The sequence below is a fragment of the Stegastes partitus genome, unplaced genomic scaffold (assembly GCF_000690725.1).
Source record: "Stegastes partitus isolate 25-593 unplaced genomic scaffold, Stegastes_partitus-1.0.2 Scaffold617, whole genome shotgun sequence".
Lineage (NCBI taxonomy): Eukaryota > Metazoa > Chordata > Actinopteri > Pomacentridae > Stegastes > Stegastes partitus.
In genome coordinates this window covers 287528-306156 of record NW_007578348.1, presented here as the reverse complement: position 1 = coordinate 306156, position 18629 = coordinate 287528, and the positions used below count along the sequence as shown (strand labels likewise).

At 40.3% G+C, this 18629-nt stretch overlaps 2 protein-coding genes across 4 annotated transcripts; one reads left to right on the top strand and one right to left on the bottom strand.

Moving 5' to 3' along the window:
• The first annotated feature begins 567 nt into the window (after positions 1-567).
• rbck1 (RanBP-type and C3HC4-type zinc finger containing 1) lies at positions 568-9703 on the top strand. Its single transcript, XM_008289465.1, has 12 exons — positions 568-850; positions 1232-1376; positions 1707-1803; positions 2885-3083; positions 3525-3679; positions 3780-3953; positions 5668-5828; positions 6665-6761; positions 6948-7127; positions 7228-7326; positions 8084-8227; positions 8726-9703. Exons 1-12 carry the CDS (start codon positions 823-825, stop codon positions 8804-8806), a joined length of 1560 nt encoding a protein of 519 aa, XP_008287687.1. The 5' UTR covers positions 568-822; the 3' UTR covers positions 8807-9703.
• A 628-nt stretch (positions 9704-10331) lies between these two features.
• tbc1d20 (TBC1 domain family, member 20) lies at positions 10332-17671 on the bottom strand. 3 transcript variants are annotated; one of them, XR_520484.1, is made up of 9 exons: positions 17227-17671; positions 16837-17022; positions 15654-15734; positions 14793-14979; positions 14550-14651; positions 13707-13848; positions 12940-13118; positions 12277-12690; positions 10332-10595 (listed from the first exon to the last, which is right to left on the bottom strand). XR_520484.1 is itself a non-coding variant. In XM_008289467.1 (8 exons), exons 1-8 carry the CDS (start codon positions 17236-17238, stop codon positions 12426-12428), a joined length of 1164 nt encoding a protein of 387 aa, XP_008287689.1. In that variant the 5' UTR covers positions 17239-17671; the 3' UTR covers positions 10332-12425. The 3 variants fall into 3 exon arrangements, 2 of the variants coding, with proteins under 2 accessions (XP_008287689.1, XP_008287688.1); XM_008289467.1 differs by having other exon boundaries at positions 10332-12690; positions 17217-17671; XM_008289466.1 differs by having other exon boundaries at positions 10332-12690.
• Between the last annotated feature and the right edge of the window lie 958 nt (positions 17672-18629).

The following is an 18629-nucleotide window of genomic DNA, read 5'->3' as shown; positions in this document are numbered from 1 at the left end:
TCTAACCATGGTTGCACTGTCTTCATAGTTGTGAAGATTTTATACTGCAGTGAAAAATGATCCCAACGTGAGTATAAAGGTGACAGGAGCTGCTTTAGGGTCAGGATGTTAATGCTGTAAAATGTGAAAGCCAAAGTTTGAACTCTACTCGGCCAACTAGTAACAGACACTGCCACCTGCTGGACATTAGGAGTCACTGCACTGGACTTTTGAAGAAAAAAAAAAGTATTACTTTATTCTATTGGGATAGATTTTCTACGTGTTTAGACTTCCATTCTTTAATATTCTGAAATTCTGAAATTCCACACTTTTAAATGAAGAGCAGTAGAGCAGGCTTGCAGGCTTGCAGGCCTGCTGTCTGCAGTGGGAAGAAGAAAAACAAACGATGGAGTGAAAAACAAGCAAAAAAACAAAAACACAAACAAAACTCTGTTTATCCGTACATTGGAGGTCTGTAAAATCAGCCTTCTAAACCAGAACCTTTTCGGGGAGCAGGGCGGAGGGCGGAGCAGACCAGCTCCTGAGATCCTTTCAAACGTAGTCTTCCTGAACTTCAGTCAGTTTCACTTTCCATTCCAGCTGCCAGCTGCTGACAGGCGTGCTTCGACGCTGTACAGGATCAAAACCAAAATCTAACCTACACGTTTGCTATACTTTCTGTCTACTTACTGGACCTAAAAGCTGCACTTAACTGTTAAGTCGAAGAGAGGAAGTGTCAGCTGGAAGCGACCTGGTTGGATGTAGCGCAGCTTGTTTTACGCACAGCTCCGTCTTATCACAAATGCGACACCTTTCGTGTTACCTGTCGTTCCAGGTGTGATCATGGCTTCCAAAGTGGACTTGAAAGAGGGTGAGCGGCTCAACTTAGTTCGTTATGATGCTTTTACCTCATTTTATGTCATTCACTGCTAACAGCCCACCCATGTGTTGTTTTGTGAGTGCCAGTGTTTATCATTGATTTCTATTTCTGTGTTTGAGTATCATTAAACTGAGGTTGTGGTTTTGGTTCGTCATAATGAAACAGTAAGTCTTTTTAGATTAAAGTACAGTCAGATGGAACCTGTCAAACCTTTCCTTTGACCACTGTTAGTGTTACAGGAAGTGACAGTTAGAAAGCACCCCATGCACAAAACAGTGCCATCCACTGGTTGCAAACATAACTGACGCGAAATGAAGTGTGTAGATAATAAATCGTATGTTCATATTGAGTTTTCCTTTGCTCTATGTGCAGCGGAAAAGCTTGCGCAGTCTCTGAGTGAAGCCCTGAGCAGCGGGGATCGCAAGGAGGCAGTTGAACTGTGTGAAAGGCTGACTGACCTCTGTGTTCCGGTATCTGTCAGCATCAGCGCTCAGGTCTACTCTCAGGACTCCATAAGGTGTGTGTATGCATGTGTGTGTGTGTGTCAGAGACTCCCCTATTTTGGACAAATGTGTCCTGAAAAGTAAACCTTTTTGCATCTTTTGAAGGGCAGTTTTTATTCTTAGAGTGACGTCCATTTTGAGTTTGATTATGTAATGAATTTAAAGATTTAGGTCAAATGTGGCAACAAGAAATGGTCATGCATGACTGTGTCTTACTCTATCTGTGTGGTTATTTGCTGGATATATGAAAGCAAAGAACAGGAGTCACATTCATGTGGATATTGTACAATAGTCGAGTAAAAATAAGACAAAACTGTAAGTTTCTGTTGTTTTTTGTTTTACAGGTTAAGAGTTGGAGTGGAGGATGCTCAGTCTGATGCTTACATCCCAGTGACTGTGGCGGTTTCTGCTGGCATGACAATTGCGGAACTTAAAGACAAGGTACTGTTGGGGAAACTTTCACCAAATGAGGCACCATTTAATTTAAATCTGGGGTAGGCAGTCTGTACCTCCATTTGGATCTGTTTCCAGACTTTATAATATCTGGCTTGTGACTAGAGACTTGGCCCAATCTCAGGTCTTTTTAGAGGGAGGGAATTTCCATTAGCTGTTTTACTAACGTTGATGCATGTGCACCTCCTTTCAGGTGTGGGAGAGACTCTGGTGGCAAAAAATCATGCAGAAAGAGCTTCTATTTAATCATTGGCGACAACTGTCTACACCGTAAAACAACTCATAAAAAGGACGACAGCAACTAAAAGAGAGTCTGACAATAAATTGAGTTTATTATACCAATGCACTTAGAATTTTTTTAAAGAGGGGTTGAATGAGGCACTTGTCAGATTATTACCTACAGTAGATAGCTGTTTGCACCATCCCAGTTTGCAGACGCAGACTTAGCAGAGTTATGCAGAAATTTGACTTTGCAGAATGTTGTAGTTGCAGGTATTGCTGCCTCAGTCGGTTAGTTTGTTTGTTTGGTGTTTAAATACAGAGGTTCAGATCCAAATTAACACCAAAGTCGCAAAGTACCTCAAACCTCAAATAGGACAGTAGTACACCAGCAAATTCTGCATTGTGCAAGATAAAACGGTAAAAATATTTAAGTTCCAGCATACACTTGAACTGAACTCTTTCTAGATTGCTCAAATGTGTTTTGCTGCTGCCCCTGTGGACAGCATTTTATTCTAATGCTTCTACATCTAAGATTAAAACCAGCATAAGATGCACATGCATGTGTTTTTTTTAAATCGTATTACTTTTTTTTTGCCTTTTCTGTATTTCTGCCTCTCACAGCTCCTATAATACCCTACCAACCTGTAATACCCTAAACTTAAACTGAGTCACACAAGTGTTCACTGTTTCTTTGCTGTTTTTTGTGTATTATTATCAGATGTATACTCCAATAAGTGGCAGTAGGTCAGTATGCCTCTGTTATCGTGCTTGAAGCTTTGTATTTTTAATACACTTCTTTAAAAAGGTTGAAGTGAAATTTCAATGGCTGATTCTCCTTTATTCACAGATCAGCCATGACTTTGGCTTCCACCCGCTGCTGCAGCGCTGGGTGATCGGGAAGCGGCTGGCTCAGGACCCGGAAACGTTATACAGCCACGGTATCCGTGATGACGGAGACCAGGCTTTCCTCTTCATCCTCTCCGCACAAGCTGCTCATCTCACACGGCATCAACACAATCTGGACCAGGAGCAACAGCGTATAGATGGTGAGTAGCTCACATGCCCATAAAGGTTGCAAATAACAGCAAATTTCATCGTCAGTTGATCCTTTGATATAGTCTGTCAGCAAATGCTCACAAAACAGCCTAAAGTGATGGATGGCCTTCTTTAACTATTGAGCATGCATGCTTACACACATTACTTAGAGTACACACAGCCATGGCCAAACCTGAACTGACAAATTATTCAGGCAGAAACTGGAATCGACATCAGTGGGTAATGTCACACAATCACAATCACACAGTGCAAACCTTTATTATTTGATAGCATTTGGTGTTTGATACGGACACATTTTGGTCAGTATTACGTGTACAGTAGTATAGTTGAGTAGTTCTTCCATGACAGAAATGTTTTTTCTCTCATCATCAGTGGAGTAAGCAAGTCATGTGATTGCACTGCATTTATAAGGAATGATAATCTGTTCTCAGGTATCATGGAGTCCATGCAGTCGATGCAGCTTTTTCCCAGAGGGGTGGGTGGAGGTGAGAAGACAGCTCCTCCTCCAGAGATTGAACAGATCCCTCCTCCTGTTCCCCCGAAAGCCCCGATTGTTACGAAACCCACCGTGCCTCCTAAACCTCAGGTCAGAACCTACTGAAACATTACATCTGCAGTGACTGAGCCTACAACTGATTACAGAAGTCTAGAAGCAGTACAATCATACCCTATGTCTGTGTTTGTAGTTCGGTTGGTCCTGTTCGATGTGTACGTACGTGAACAAGCCAACACGTCCTGGCTGTGAGATGTGTGGAGGGGAACGGCCAGAGGACTACAAGATACCCGAAATCTACCAGCCAGACCAGGAGGAGGCTCAACGAATGCACCAGGAACAACTGGCCACGTTGCAGTATGAACAGGTAGCAGTGCTGCTCATTAACAGTGAGACAACCAGGATTCCTGAGTGGCTGGTCTCAGATTTATGTCTGAATTATTCCCAACCCTGACCATCCAGGCTCATTAAAATATATGGTTATTGTGTGAGGACTGTTGGCAGTAGAGCCATGACACAGTGCAGCTGGCATCTTAAAAGCTTGCACAGCAGATTTCTAAACCATTTCTCTTGGTGCTCTGGGTATTCTCTCTTTCTGCTCTCTCGCAACTGAAAATGACTTCTACGGAAAGGTTTTCTGTGAATGAGGTGTTGTCACATCACATTGACTATGAAAGTGACACAGAGGAGAATGTTTCTGAGACGGAGGATGACGTTGAGGAGGACCCTGATTCTGAGGCATCCTCCTCTGATGAGAACGAGACCCTCAGTGTTGAGCCTCCTGTTGTTTCTCCATCACCAGCAACCTTCCAAAAGTGGAACATTATCATTGTCCACCTCCCTACTTGAACAACAGGGTAGAGTTAGTGCTGCTAATGTCATCAAAATGATTCCAGGTCCCACAGATATGCTGCCAGCCACGTCTAAGACATAAAATCAGCATTTGAGCTCTTCATAACACCATCACCATCATTCGAAAAAGATATTCTTGAGATGACAAATTTAGAGTGGATGTATGAGAACAGTGGGAAAGACTTGGATGTGATCACTTGCAAGCCTACATTGGGTTGCTCATTTTGGCAGGAGTGTACAAGTCAAAAGGAGAAGCAACAGCAAGCCTTTGGGCTGCTGACACTGGAAGGGCAATATTTCATTATATTCCATGTTTTTTTTTCTCCCGTGTCATACACTTTGACAGCAGAGAAACAAGGCAGGGCCGATGAGAGTGTGACAAACTGTATTATTATCAATTGTATACTCCAATTCATTCATTTGGTACATTTAATTGTTATATGTGTTATTAATACTTGGCGGCATTTCTGTTAACATTTAGCTTTTGGGACAGTTTTCCTCTATTATTTTTGATTTTATTATTATTATTATTATTTTTTTGTTAGTTTTAAATTTATTTTTTGGCCTTTTTGCCTTTTTAAAAAAATGTGACAGTGCAGTAGAGAGAGAGACAGGACAGTTGGGGAGAAGGACCTACGGAAAAGGATCATGAGTGGGATTTGAACTCATGACCTGCCATCAGGAATATGGCACGTATGGGACAAGTGGGTTCAGTGAATACCTTTTCTTTCCAATCCAGGCTCCAATGTGCTCATTTACATGGTACTATTCTTAATAACAGCAGTAGATTTTCATTCCAAATGTTAAAGATTAAAAAAAAGAAAAAAAAAAGCAAAGTACTTCAGTTTATTTAAAAGGGCTATTTAGGTGGACAACAAACAAACAAACCTAAAGTACCTGACACATAAACTTTCGTAACAATTTTAATTAGGATCTTTTTCTGGAGGTTTAAATTGCTGGGGTCAAATTGATTGATTAAATCTGAAGGTAATATGAGGGTTAAGGGAATATAGTGTGCAGAGGTCATTGTTGTTAAAAAGTTAACCTAACAGTGGATTTACAAGAAATGTTTCTGTAGAGCTGATCCCCAGATCCACAATAACACTTCTCAACTCTTTCACTTTCTATTTTCCGGAAACGCAGATGGTGATGTTTGTGATGAGTCATGCACAATTTGTAACCTGAATCTCTGTGTTGTCTGTGTGCTGCTCTCTTACGCTGCAACAAAGGCTCAGCTGGAGGAACGAGAGAGGAACTACATGTACTTGTTGGCAACAGATGAACAAAACCTTATCCCCAACACCACAGAGACGGATTGTCCCATTTGCTTCTCTCCCCTGCAGCCAGGAGAGGGCATCGTGCTTAGGGAGTGTCTGCACACCTTCTGCAGGTGTGAGAGCTTTGCAGCCTTTTTAAATGATGTAAAAATGATTGAAGTGTTTTCTTTGCTTTCTAAAGGGGATTTCAAACTTAACTATGTTTGATCTATTCTTTGTCTGAGTGCCCCCCCTCCTTCCAACTGAGCTATCCTTTAGCTCTGGCTCTGTCTGAGAAAAGAGACAAGCTGAGTAATGCTGAAGTCATATGAAACAGCTAACTTTCACACATGATGCATACTGCACCTGAGTGCATTTGTCCACTTCAACCACACTGCCTTAGGGGCAGACTGTCATACAGATTTGTCCATTTTAAACTGTGATATATGTCAGAGTGTACATGCATTTTTTTCAAATGACTGATGTTTTTTTTTTCTGTTTCTGTTTTTAGTATGAAAATGACTACAACATTTCAATTTTCTGTGTAATTTGTATATATAGTTATTATTACAGATTGTTTTGATCAATTTCAGGACTTTTGGACCCCAGGCCATTTGGTTTAGGGGGCAGGTATTATTTTTGTTTATTTTTGAGGATTTTATTTTATTTTTTTTAATATAAAAAGAGGGATGTTTAGCATGCATTTGGGACCAAAAATACATCAAATTATCAGAAAATGTATTTAACATAGTCTAAAAGTCTATAATGAATACCAACAAATAGCTTACACATATTCTTTCTTGGGGTCCAATGAAAGACTTCCTACACATGGCAACATGAACGTCCTGAATAGGCTTAAAGAACAACAAGCATTTGCTTGTTCAGAAATGTTGGGAAAAGTCAAAAATCATGTGTTTAATATTTTATGTATTTATACATTTGTTTGTTTCATATGTTTGTCCTTGTTCAGAGAGTGTCTAAAAGGGACAATCGTAAACAGTCAAGATGCTGAAGTGGCCTGTCCTGACGAATGTGACAGCAAACTGTTGGACCGAGAGATCAAAGAGGTGAGGGCATTTAATCAAATGTCAGTGCTCCGTATTTTTTAATCATCCATCGCTACCTCTAAGAAAACACACTCAAAAAAGGAGCAGATAATATCTCCTCATTTCTTTTGTGTAAAAGTGGCAGCCATTGCAGTTGTAACCTCCCCCTTTGTCTCTCTGGTATTTATGGTATGATCCTGGGTGCAGCTCCTCACAGAAGAGGAGCACCAGCGCTTTCTGGAGTTGCGTCTCAGCATTGCAGAAAGCCGCTCAGAGCACAGCTTCCACTGTCAGACTCCCAACTGTCGAGGGTGGTGCATCTACGAGGATGAAGTCAACGAGTTCCACTGTGAACTCTGTGATGAAACCAACTGCATCCTCTGCAGGGTACCTTTATGGCATTTATCACATTAACTGATGAAGGTTTTGTCTTTGGTTTAGTAATTGCAAAAAGTACCAAATACAAACTACATGTCTATGTTTTCAGGCCATCCATAAAAATATGAATTGTAAGGATTACCAGGATGACCTGCGCATCCGGGCACAGAACGACGAAGCGGCTCAGAAAACAAAGCAGATGTTAGAGGTAGGCCTTAAAACCTTGTGTTGATAGTGAAAATCTATCTTTGATGATGTTAAACATTAACCACGTGTCTATTTGTTGGTGCTTTTATAATAGATGTGGATTGAGAAAGATTTTCACGACTGTTCACAAGTGCATTTGAATCAGGCTATTATTACGAAATATGGTTGAAGGTTTGTCATATGATTTTAGATTAACATATTAAGGTTCAGTTTGAGTCAGCTGGATCATTAAACAGGCTGAGAAACAGTTTTTACCCATGGTCCATCAGACTTCTGAACTCAAAACAATAACGCACAGTGTCACTTTTAATGATGCTGCTTATGCGCAATCTCCTGCCCATATTTATTCTATTTTATTGTTTTTTATTTGATCTCGTTACCTCCTCACTGTACTGTATATATCTTGCCTCTTTTTATGTTAGGATTCTTAATATAGTCTTGTTTTATGTACATTTGATTTTCTTATTTATTGTTGTTAATTTAGCTTGTTTTAATGCAACGTCCATAGACAGCTACTTATATTTTCGTCATGCCCCCATGTATGATGACAAAAAAAGCTATTCTACTCTATTCTATTCTAATATTACCGTTGTGTAACTTTTAATTGATACTGTTGGTGTACTATTTAAAAAACAACAACTTTATTTCAGAATTGAGATTGATTGATTAATCACTATTTAGTGTTGATTGAGTAGTTTTTGTGTTTCTCTCTACGGCTACTGTACAGTCTTTGCCGTTTTGTTGTATTTTCCCTGCAGAGCCTGCTGCAGAATGGAGAAGCTATGAAGTGCCCACGGTGTGACATCATTGTCCAGAAAAAGGATGGCTGTGATTGGATCTGCTGTTTGATGTGCAAGACAGAAATCTGTTGGGTCACCAAACAAGCTCGATGGGGACCAAATGTACATGTGCATGCATTCTACATACATGTGTGTTGTTTCAGTGTTCAGGAAAACTGCTATATTATATTATGTATTGGGCTGCAGGGTGGCACAGTTGGTAGCACTGTTGTCTCTCAGCAAGAAGGTTGCCGGTTCGCGTCCCGGTGGGGGCGGCTGTTTCTGCGTGGAGCTTGCATGTTCTCCCTGTGCAGCGTGGGTTCTCTCCGGGTTCTCCGGCTTCCTCCCATGCAGTCCAAAAACATGTTGAGGTTAATTGGTGATTCTAAATTGTCCGTAGGTGTGAATGTGAGTGTGCTTGGTTGTCTGTCTCTAAGTGTAGCCCTGTGATAGACTGGCGAGCTGTCCAGGGTGTCCCCTGCCTTTGCCCTAAGTCGGCTGGGATAGGCTCCAGCCCCCCCGCGACCCTAGTGAGGATTAAGTGGTGTATAGACAATGGATGGATGGATATTATGTATCGGAACTGTGTATCTGACTTTTTCCCTTTTTTTCCCATTACAGGGCAATGGTGACATATCTGGTGGCTGTAGATGTCGAGTCAATAATCAGCCTTGTCATCCTAACTGCCAAAATTGCCACTGAGAGAAGCACACTAATGAACACATGCTGCTGAAAACACATGCACTGTCTGGAGAAATTCAGACCTCTTCTGATGCTTACCTCTCTGGCTTAATACTGGCTACATTAATGTGTTATGTTGATTTATTTCAGCCTTGATTTCAGTGGTACACTGACAATACTCAGTTGTCCTGCTGCTGAAGTACATCTTTCTTTAGTAACCACAGATAAACATGTAATAGATAAGCAATGCAGACTGCCAGCTATCTCCTCTACATATGTCTCCAGCTGAGGATACCAACTGTCATTGTGGAGAAAAAAAAGCATTACTGGTTTCTTCTGCCATAACTATACTTTTTTGTGATGAGTTAATGCCATAATAATAACATTCTGACCACTGGCTGTTGAGATTGACTTTAAGTCAGAACTGGTGCTTTGATCAGAATGAGCAAACTCCAAACCTTTTCCTGAAAAAGTACAACTACAACTAACTACAACAATTAACTGCATCAATTAATAAGTTATTTTACAACTCATCACGTTGTCTGTGAAACAGCAGAACTAAAGACAAAGGAGTGCCTACAATTACAGATGCCTTCCAAGCCAAACTGATCATGAAGATTTTCTGTTGTTTTTTTTAAGTTGTAACCTGTAAACTTTGAGTTTTATGCTTAGTAATTGACTAAAATTATTGATTGGTTCCAGGATTTGTGAGCAGGGAATTTTCTTTTCACTTGACCAATCAGGCAGTGGTGAAGGATGTTTTATATTTAAGGTGTTTTCACTGAATAAATGTGTTCATGATGCAAACCAGGCTGCTCGGACACCCAGTTGACTTAAGTATTTGGTATAAACATGGCAGGGTGAACAAATAATGATGCTGTATTTTATTAAGAATTAAATAAAATTTAATCTGTAGTTCTTCAGTGTTTATTTGTCAGGAACTACAGACACTAATGTACTATTACATTATGCAGTATATTGTGTTTATGCCTTGTATCTATGAAGTTTGTTGGGCTTTACCTCTATTTGAAATATCCATTTTAAACTACCTTTGTCAAATTGTTTCTAGTAAGGAAGCATGTATTTGAAGTATAGACAAATATAGACAATATAGATATAAGTAAATATAATGCCAGACTGAGCCTAATGAAACATTCAAGTCTGCCGATTCTGCTGTGCACTTCACTTGAGTTTTGCATTAACATGAAAATATGGCTCATAATAATGAAGTTGTATTTTATTTTAACAATGTATGTTTATCGAAGTGATACACACAAGTGATCCATAAAGCTGGAACCTCCAAACATAGTATTTTGGCATCATTGTACCACAATAAATATGTTAACAATAAAGTCAAAGAATGGGTGTAACTGAAGCTGACTACTTGGCAGCTCAATCAATCTCGACAGCTTAAGCCTAATAAAGTCTGGTTTCGGATGAAAAAGGTAACTTTGTCTTGAGCTTTACTATAAAATTTGAACTTAAGAGGTCCACAATAGTCAGTATACCCTCAGTAACCAAACATAGAGCGCAATCAAATACTATCAACATTTTCACTCTAGTTTATTAGCATTCTCTTGTACATTTACATTAGTATGACAGTTTTGTTATAACAAAATAAACATAAAAGGCAGATAAATCATTTAGTGCAATGACAAAAAAATGAATACCACTGAGTGCAGATACGCGATGCATTACAATACTGAACAACAATATGCTCTGAGGTTCCTAAGAGCATATTTGGACATGTGCCAGGTCACCTTCAGTTTGATCAGTTTATAGATCCTTTACCAGCTGAATCAGGGGTTCACTGTAAAGGCATAAAGCGAAGTCAATCTTAATACACGAATAGAATCGGATAGTGTTCAGTTTGTAATATAAAGTAGCAAAAACAGCATTTCTCAATACAACTTTGATAACGTCAACAGAACTGAGAGGTTTTGTGTGGTCGTCTTGTGCTATCCAATATAGGTAACCTAGAATTCAAGATCAGTAATTGTAAGACTCTGTCAAAAGACAGAGTCAAAAATAACAAAGATCATAGACGATCCAATTTCACAAAGAAAAAAGTTCTTTGACAAACTATCACTAAGCTGTGTAGTTTCTGTGAAGACTTGGGTATTTGGTTGAGTGCCAAACCACTGAAAGCAATCAAAGCCTCTACTGAAATATGTGATTGAATAAAAATTACTGAGCCATTGAAATGTATTGGACTCCCTTTAGAAATGCAAATGCTGCTCATTCTACACTCAGACCAATCCAGTTTACTAAATGGCATGTGCTCAAATCAAGCAGAAACCATGATTAAAACAAAAAATATTAGACAGCATTATTTCGCAGCTTCGGGCCCATTTTAGACAAGGGCACCTTTTCAGTAGTAATGAGCAAAGCACCTATCAAACTAATATTAAAGTGATTTTGAAAAACTAATGCAGTGCAAATTAGATCCCCCACTGTGCCAATCCAAACACTAGTATACACTTGATTTTACATCATTTATTCCACTTGTGATAGTTTATGAAGAGAGATTTGTCCACCTACTCCAGAAAAAGTCACACAGAAAATAGTCATGTGGGGCCACAAAACGCACACATTTCAAGGTTGTGAGACCAAACATTTAACTACTTTAACTGGAGAGCTCTTGATAAACCATTTTGATACAGTTGATTGTTCATTTTCTGGACTGTGAAAGCTGTGTTCTGTCATAGGGGGCTAATCCTCAGATTTACATTTGGACATACAAAAATAGTCTCAAGTAGGCTACACTATATTTACTTTATTAACACCAACTACATTTCTTAGCTTCGTAATAACGAATAACGGACCCCTGCCATGAGCCAAAACTAAAATGTGTCGTCAAGGGCGATGACCGTTGATGTGGCTCCCAAAGAAAAATGTATTTTTGTTGAACTAACTACAAAGACACAATTTCCAATAATGGAAAAATTGACCTAAAAACAATTAAATGGTGACTCTAAAAGTGCCTGTGTGTCATGTTGCTATACAATTACTTACATACTTCAAAATTAAGAAACAGTAAATTATACAAAGAGAGGATTCTAATAATCCTCTATTTGGTCTCAGTCCAGGTATCAAATAGACAACAAATGGGTTGTGACCACACACACTCACACGCACGCTCACACGCCAAACAAACACACGCACTTGTACATTCACCCCAGCTCTCTAAATTGGCAGCAGTTTCAAGTGTTGTGAGTCCATCAAGCTTTCAGCATAATCTCAGTGAGCAAAACTCAATATCAGATTATCCTAATAGGAATATAAATAAACTTTAATGACACCATCAATAATAGTTCTTCAAAATAGTCTCTTCATTGGAGCCAGAAGGATTCTTCATTTCAGAATACCAGCAGCTGTTAAACTGGTCCACTCTTCAGGTGTCATAAAAAGGGCCCATAGCAGCGGCCTCACAAGCCCTAAGAAGAGTGAGATGTTTTGACACATCTGACAAGACGAAAGCGGAGTGTTACCTGGTTCAGTTTAGAGAAGACGTTCCAGACAGCGCTACAGACTCCATGGTTTGTGGTTTAGTTGAATAAAGCGTTCTTGAAAACAGACCTGCCAGCTCGTTTCAGTCAAGGACAGATAGGTTGGAGTGTAGGGGTAAAAGAGAAGCAGTTCAAGGAAACAAGTCTAGTTTGGGGGCCCACTCCAGAGCAGTGTTGACCACAGCAAGAGCTGCTGCCCCTAAAGCGACCGTCAGACCCATGACTGCCAATCGAACGAACCGCCTCGCTGCTGACGGTCTGGCCACCGTCACCACCGAGTTCACTGCTGAGCTCTCCAAAGCAGCCTGTTTCTGTCTGCGTCGGCGACGGAGAACTGAGTCTGGTCGTTGTTGAGTGGACGCAAGGTCAAAGTCTTTAAAGGTAGAGGCTGCCGTGCTTATGAGGTAAAGGGACAGTTACATATTGAGAGAAAAAGACAGACAGAAAACGAAAGTGTTAATGAAAGAAAGGCAAATAGTTGGATTAGTTAAAAGGCAGAAGAAGCAAAAATATGAAAATCACTGTGCATAACAATAGTTATTGATAGCATATAGTAGCAGAATAATAAAATATTTATACCAATAAGGCAGGTAGTATCAGTAAAGGTAATGTGCTTACATGTGCTAACCCTAAGTACTTAAGTACCTTTCATGCGAGACAGCCTCTCTTGCAAGTTCAGAGGGAGGAAACTGGACAAAGAGGTCTCCTGCTCGACTGATCAGTGTCTCATACGGCAGATCCTGGGGAATCTGAGACAGCAGGTGATGAACCATGGCCATGTCACATTCACAATCCAGCACTTCCTCCTCTCTGTACAGCACAATCTGTAACACAAACACAAATAATACATACAGGCATATTCACAAAGGGCCACAATGACAAGGGCATACATAATAAAAGCAGAGCTACTTCCCATGACAGTTGTTGCAATTTGGAATGACATGCCAGAGAAGATCAGTTTAGCCAAACTAGCGGCAGTCATAAATCTTATCTAATGTCAGGGTTTTAATGTCAGCTGCAGTGATATAATCTTACAGGAATGGATCAATTGATCAGCCATGTATCATAAAAGAAAATTAAATCAGTGCTTAACCATCACCTTTCTAAATGCAGTTGATTTAATAACACCACTACATTATAGCAAACTACAATTTGTTTTTACACAACTCGAACAGACATGATGCAACACAATATATCCCCATGATTTTACACAGGCCTCTGCACAGCCACATACGTGTCCAAGGTACACAAAGCTTCTGATTCACATGTAAAATGATGACACTAATATAGATATTAAAGAATTTGGAAATGCTTGATTGATTCAGAGGACATAATTCATGGGCTGTGAAGGAAAGTTGAGTTTCTAAATGTATGCCTCTGCAAACCAGGAGCAGTGACTATGAGTAACTCACCACAGCAGCGAAGTAGATGGGCATCAGTGGATGGCAGGCCAGGAAGAAGTCATACAACCGTACAACGTGGCGGAAGTCTGACAGAACGTGGCCAAACCAGGTGATCAGCCAGCTGAGAGCGAAGACTGTCCCCACCTCAGCCCTTAGAATCAAAGTATGACAGATGCTATCAACATACAAGTTTTATGACACACAAAAGTGATACATTTTGTAACTGCTCCACTTTATACTGTATGTAGCGCCTACCACCAGAATATTACAGAATCAAGAACTGAAAGCCAGCTGTTATGTTAGCCCTCCCCATCCAGGACTTAATGACCTGTGTTCTTTACAGTTGACACTTGAGCTGTCATAATAGGATCAGTGTGCTGAAAAAAAGTCACCCTTCACTTCTTCACTTTATTATCATGTGAGCAGGCTGTGACTTAGCTTTAAACTTTGTTCTTTAAGAAAAGAATACAATGCTGTAGGTGTGTCACAACAGTAGACTATAAAAGATTCATGTAACAGCCATTACATGAGTCCATTGTAAAAATGCAATCAGTGCTGAGGATTTTATTTATTTATTTTTTCTGAAAATAAACAGCTGTGTTTGCCTGCTGGTAAAAACTAGTGGCACAAGTATCCTCCATTTCCTGTAAAATTATCATGCTGATATTATATCACATGGAGCCATTTTGATTTTGTCAGCATTCAGCCTTAGATACAGCTGCCTGTCATACTACAAAATAAAGCTTTGGGCGATTTTTAATTTTGCAAAGCTTCATATGTTATTGTACACGTTTAAGAAGACATAAATAATTACATGTGCTCTATTGAAGCTAAAACACCAGAGAGACTTACTGTTCCATGAAGTCATGCACTTCAGGGTTGACCCTTTCAATGATAGGCATCAGATAGTTAAGAATGTGTTTTGTGTTGTCCATGGTGGGATCCATGAAGTCCCTGAGGATGGAACAGAGAGTGTATTTTCAGTGCACGATAGTGAGACTTTTCTTCAACGCACAAAGACATGAGGACACATGGTAAAAAACTAAACCAGAATAAAGAACATTCTGCAGATTCAATTATATCTAATGTAGGCACCTGAGGTGATGTGTGGAGAGCTTCTCCACTAGAGCAGTTGCTAGGCGCTCTCCCAGGACCAATAAGAAGGTGACAACGATATCATGGTATCCTTGGTAGTAGTGCAGCTGTGGATTACGTTTCAGAACTCTGAGGATGATGTCAATTAGCTCTTCCTGAAGACCCTCTCTCTGCTCATCTGGCATACCTGCACGAGTCCACCCAAAATAAAATACTGTTGGCTTATATAGGCTTTGCATATGTCATTACATCAAGGGCCAAACAAACTTAATTGAGAATAAAATTTGCAGAAGGTGAAATCTCCAGTGGTGACATTTTCCCCTTTCCAAAAAATCAGTTTGAGTGCAACTCCTTTGAATAAAGCGTTACAACAACAGATCTTAATCTGAGAATCTGAACATTCGTAATACTGCAATGGCCTGGCAGAGACTTGAGTAGCACAGAGTAAGCACGAAGGCTGCAAGCCTAAAGAGCGATTGTGCAATTCTGTTTGTGAGCAAAGATGTCTAGAAGCAAAAGTCACAAGAACAGCATGCAGCGACAGAGCTGTTTACATATCTGTAGGATAATAAATGCATTTTTAAGCTGAATAACACAACATTGTAGTGGTTATTTTTCCCTGTTTTTTTTCCCACCAAAATACTAGGAACACTTTTTAAAATAATGCAATGGATAATAAACATAAAGTAAAATGACTACCTTTTTGCCAATGTCCACAAAATCTGACACAACATAAGCATCAATAAGGATTATTGTATTGGACTAGATTGCACAGTTGTTCCTAACAAAGTACACACACAATCTATGAACACACATCAGGACTTCAAGACAGTTTGTTGAGCAGAAATGGATTCTACTCACCAGGTGGGAACCTCCGTAGTGAGCGCTGGACATCCAACAACACCTGGTTGTAGTCCTTGTTATTTTCCCGCTCTACTGTTTCTGCACAAGACATGTCACCATCACTATCAGCAAATATTGTACGTGGGAGAGCTTGCACCTGCTAACATTCTGTGTTTAAAATTGTCCTGCATGGTGGGAAAAGGACGGGACGTGTAACTGCATGTACTGGATATGAAAAACCTCCAGCTGATCCAAAAATGCTGCAGGCAGAGTACTGGCAGGGACTAGCAATGCAGATCATATTTCTTGCATGTTAGCTTTTCTTCATTGGCTAGAATATAAAATCATTCTCCTATCATTCAAAACCTTTAATGAGCAAGCTGCATCATATCTTAAAGACCTCCCTGTACGATATTGTCCCAATAGAGCACTTTGTTCTCAGCGTGCAGGCTTACTTGTGGTTCAGAGAATTACTGGATGCAAGATGGAAGGCAGAGCCATTAGCTATCAGGCTCCTCTGCTGTCAAACCAGCTCCCAGTTTGGGTTCGGGACACAGTCACTGTTTCTACTTTTAAGATTAGTCTTAAATGTTTCTATTTTATTACTCTTATAGTTAGGGCTGGCCTTAGATTACCCTGAACCACTCCTTTATTATTCTGGTATTTCTCATGATGCACTGCGCACCTCTCCTCTATTTCACTCTCTTTATATTTATTGGCTGCCGTTGCATATCGATAACCTTGCGTATTGTCCGTTTGTCCTCTCTGCAGGAATCTGTGGGTTCAGAGCTACACATTTCGGATCTGCGGTTACTGACCTCACAAACATTCCCAGTGTTTTCTGTATGCCCATGTCTGTTTTCTCTCTGCTAGCTCTTACCCTCACCTTAACAGTCGAGGCAGATGACTGCCCTCCCTGATCCTGGTTCTGTTGGAGGTTTCATCCTGTAAAAAGAGTTTTTTTTTTCTTCCTTCTACTGCCAAAGTGCTTGCTCAAGGGAAATCGTTGTATTTCTTAGGTTGCACTCTATACTACAATATTAAAAGGTTTTCATCTTATTATATGAAGTGCTCTGAGATGACTTATGTTGTGAATTGGCACTATATAAATAAAACTGAATTGAATATGTGGTCGACATTGTTGTCCTTGTAAGCACACGTAAGTAAAAAAACATGCATACATAAGTAGCTAACATGGTACCTGGCTCTTGATCCAAGACATCGAGGGGGACGTTGAGAAGCCTGGGCCAGACCTGACAGCGTATCTCATCAGTCAGCAGTCCTCCTTCACTGATCGCCATCCTCCTTAGAGCCGCTACATCCACCGGACTCACGGTGAGGGCCTGCGCGATGTCCGCTTTTTTCCTCTTCCGTCTGGTGTCCCAGTCTGAGATAGAAAACACGGTGTTTACCTAGTTTGCCCCTCTTGACTTTAATCTTCTAATACATGCAGCGAATACATGTACGTGTGGTAGGAAAGTGTTATTTTCATTTAAAGCTACATCTGGAGACCGTCTTTACTGCTCCAGCATCAAGAACGACCAAAGAGTAGACTGAAGACAGTTCACATGACACACTTGCCTAGCGTTACCTTGCTTTCCATTCACTGGCGACGATGCACCGACATTCATTGATTTCTTCATTGTTTTTTTTCCACTTCTTAGTGTGTCCTCGTTAGATAGTATTAGTTGCCATCCCCTTTTTCGTTTGGCTTACTCCAATATAGCCTTTCGTGGCAGCCAAGTGGAAGCTAGCTAGCTGTCTAATTAGCAAGGCCAGCCTCATACAAACACGGCCCGAGAGTTAGTTAGCTATTCAGTGTTAGCTAGTTACCAAGCTAACTCTGCGCTGCCCTAGTTTCGAAACGGCTTTTTTCAGCGGCACAGCCATCGTTACTGGGACCACTGACAAACTGGTTGACAACTACGAAACACAACCTGGTAGCAGTGCGATTAGACCAAGGAAAGAACTACATGTTTGCATTGGCGGAAGCGACCGAGGATACACCAGCGTTAGCCTCCCTGCTCAGACGGACTGATGACGTAGGGTCAAGACGATGGGAGGTCGCCAAGAGGAGGCGTCACACTTACTGACTCTGTTTAACAATATAGCCCTAACAACAATAACAACAACAACAATAATAATAATTTTAATAATGTTAATAACAATCATAATCATAATAATAACAACACATATTTTTATTAATAAAGATATGAAAGTAAAAGCTTTTTCTCAATATTCAGGAGGTGCACCTTAGGCCTTAGTTACAGCATTAGGACTGTGTAGATAAGTCTCAATCAGCCGTGCACATATAGATACTGCAATTTTACTCCACTTTTCTCTGCAAAACTATCAGGTCACACAGGGATCATGAGTTAACAGTGCTTTTCAAGTCCAGTCAAAAATTCTCAATCGGACTGAGGTCTGAGTTCTGACTCGGCCCCTCCATAACATTCACCTTGCTGTCTTTGGCTCGATACTTTCAGGTCAGTTTCTTGCTGGAAAGCAAATCTTCTCCCAAGTTGCAGTTCTCTGGCAGACTGCATCAGGTTGTCCCCCCGGATTTCCTTATATTTTGCTGCATTAATTTTACCCTTTGTCTTTACAAGCCCTCCAAGGCCTGCTAACGAGAAGTGTCCCCACATCATGATGATGCCACCACCATGCTTCATTGGGTGGATGGCGTGTTTGTGATGATGTGCAGGGTTTGCTGTCATAGCATCTGGTCTGATTGCTAAAAGGCTCAATTCTGGTCCCATCAGACCAGAGAACCTTCCTCAAATTCACTTTAGAGTCTTCCACTTGTCTTCTGGTGAACTGTATTTGAGATTTAACATGAGCTTTTGTTCTTTTTCATTTAACAATGGTTTTCTCTTGCAAATTTCCCAATAAGCTTTGACTGGTAAAGAACCTGTGTAACATTTGTATCTCAGCAATTAAAGCTTGTAGCTTCTTCTGAGGACTCATAGGTCACTTGGTGGCCTCCCTCATTAA

Excerpts from the sequence above, each read along its gene's own strand:
- tbc1d20 (XM_008289466.1), bottom strand. The coding sequence starts at position 17,278 with ATGAAGAAATCAATGAATGTCGGTGCATCGTCGCCAGTGAATGGAAAG. Across the intron at positions 15,735-16,836 it reads TGTCTTGGATCAAGAGCCAG|AAACAGTAGAGCGGGAAAAT; the intron begins GTACCATGTTAG and ends TGTCTTGTGCAG. Across the intron at positions 14,652-14,792 it reads CTCTCCACACATCACCTCAG|GGACTTCATGGATCCCACCA; the intron begins GTGCCTACATTA and ends TTCCATCCTCAG.
- rbck1 (XM_008289465.1), top strand. The coding sequence starts at position 823 with ATGGCTTCCAAAGTGGACTTGAAAGAGG. Across the intron at positions 851-1,231 it reads CAAAGTGGACTTGAAAGAGG|CGGAAAAGCTTGCGCAGTCT; the intron begins GTGAGCGGCTCA and ends CTCTATGTGCAG. Across the intron at positions 8,228-8,725 it reads AAGCTCGATGGGGACCAAAT|GGCAATGGTGACATATCTGG; the intron begins GTACATGTGCAT and ends TTCCCATTACAG.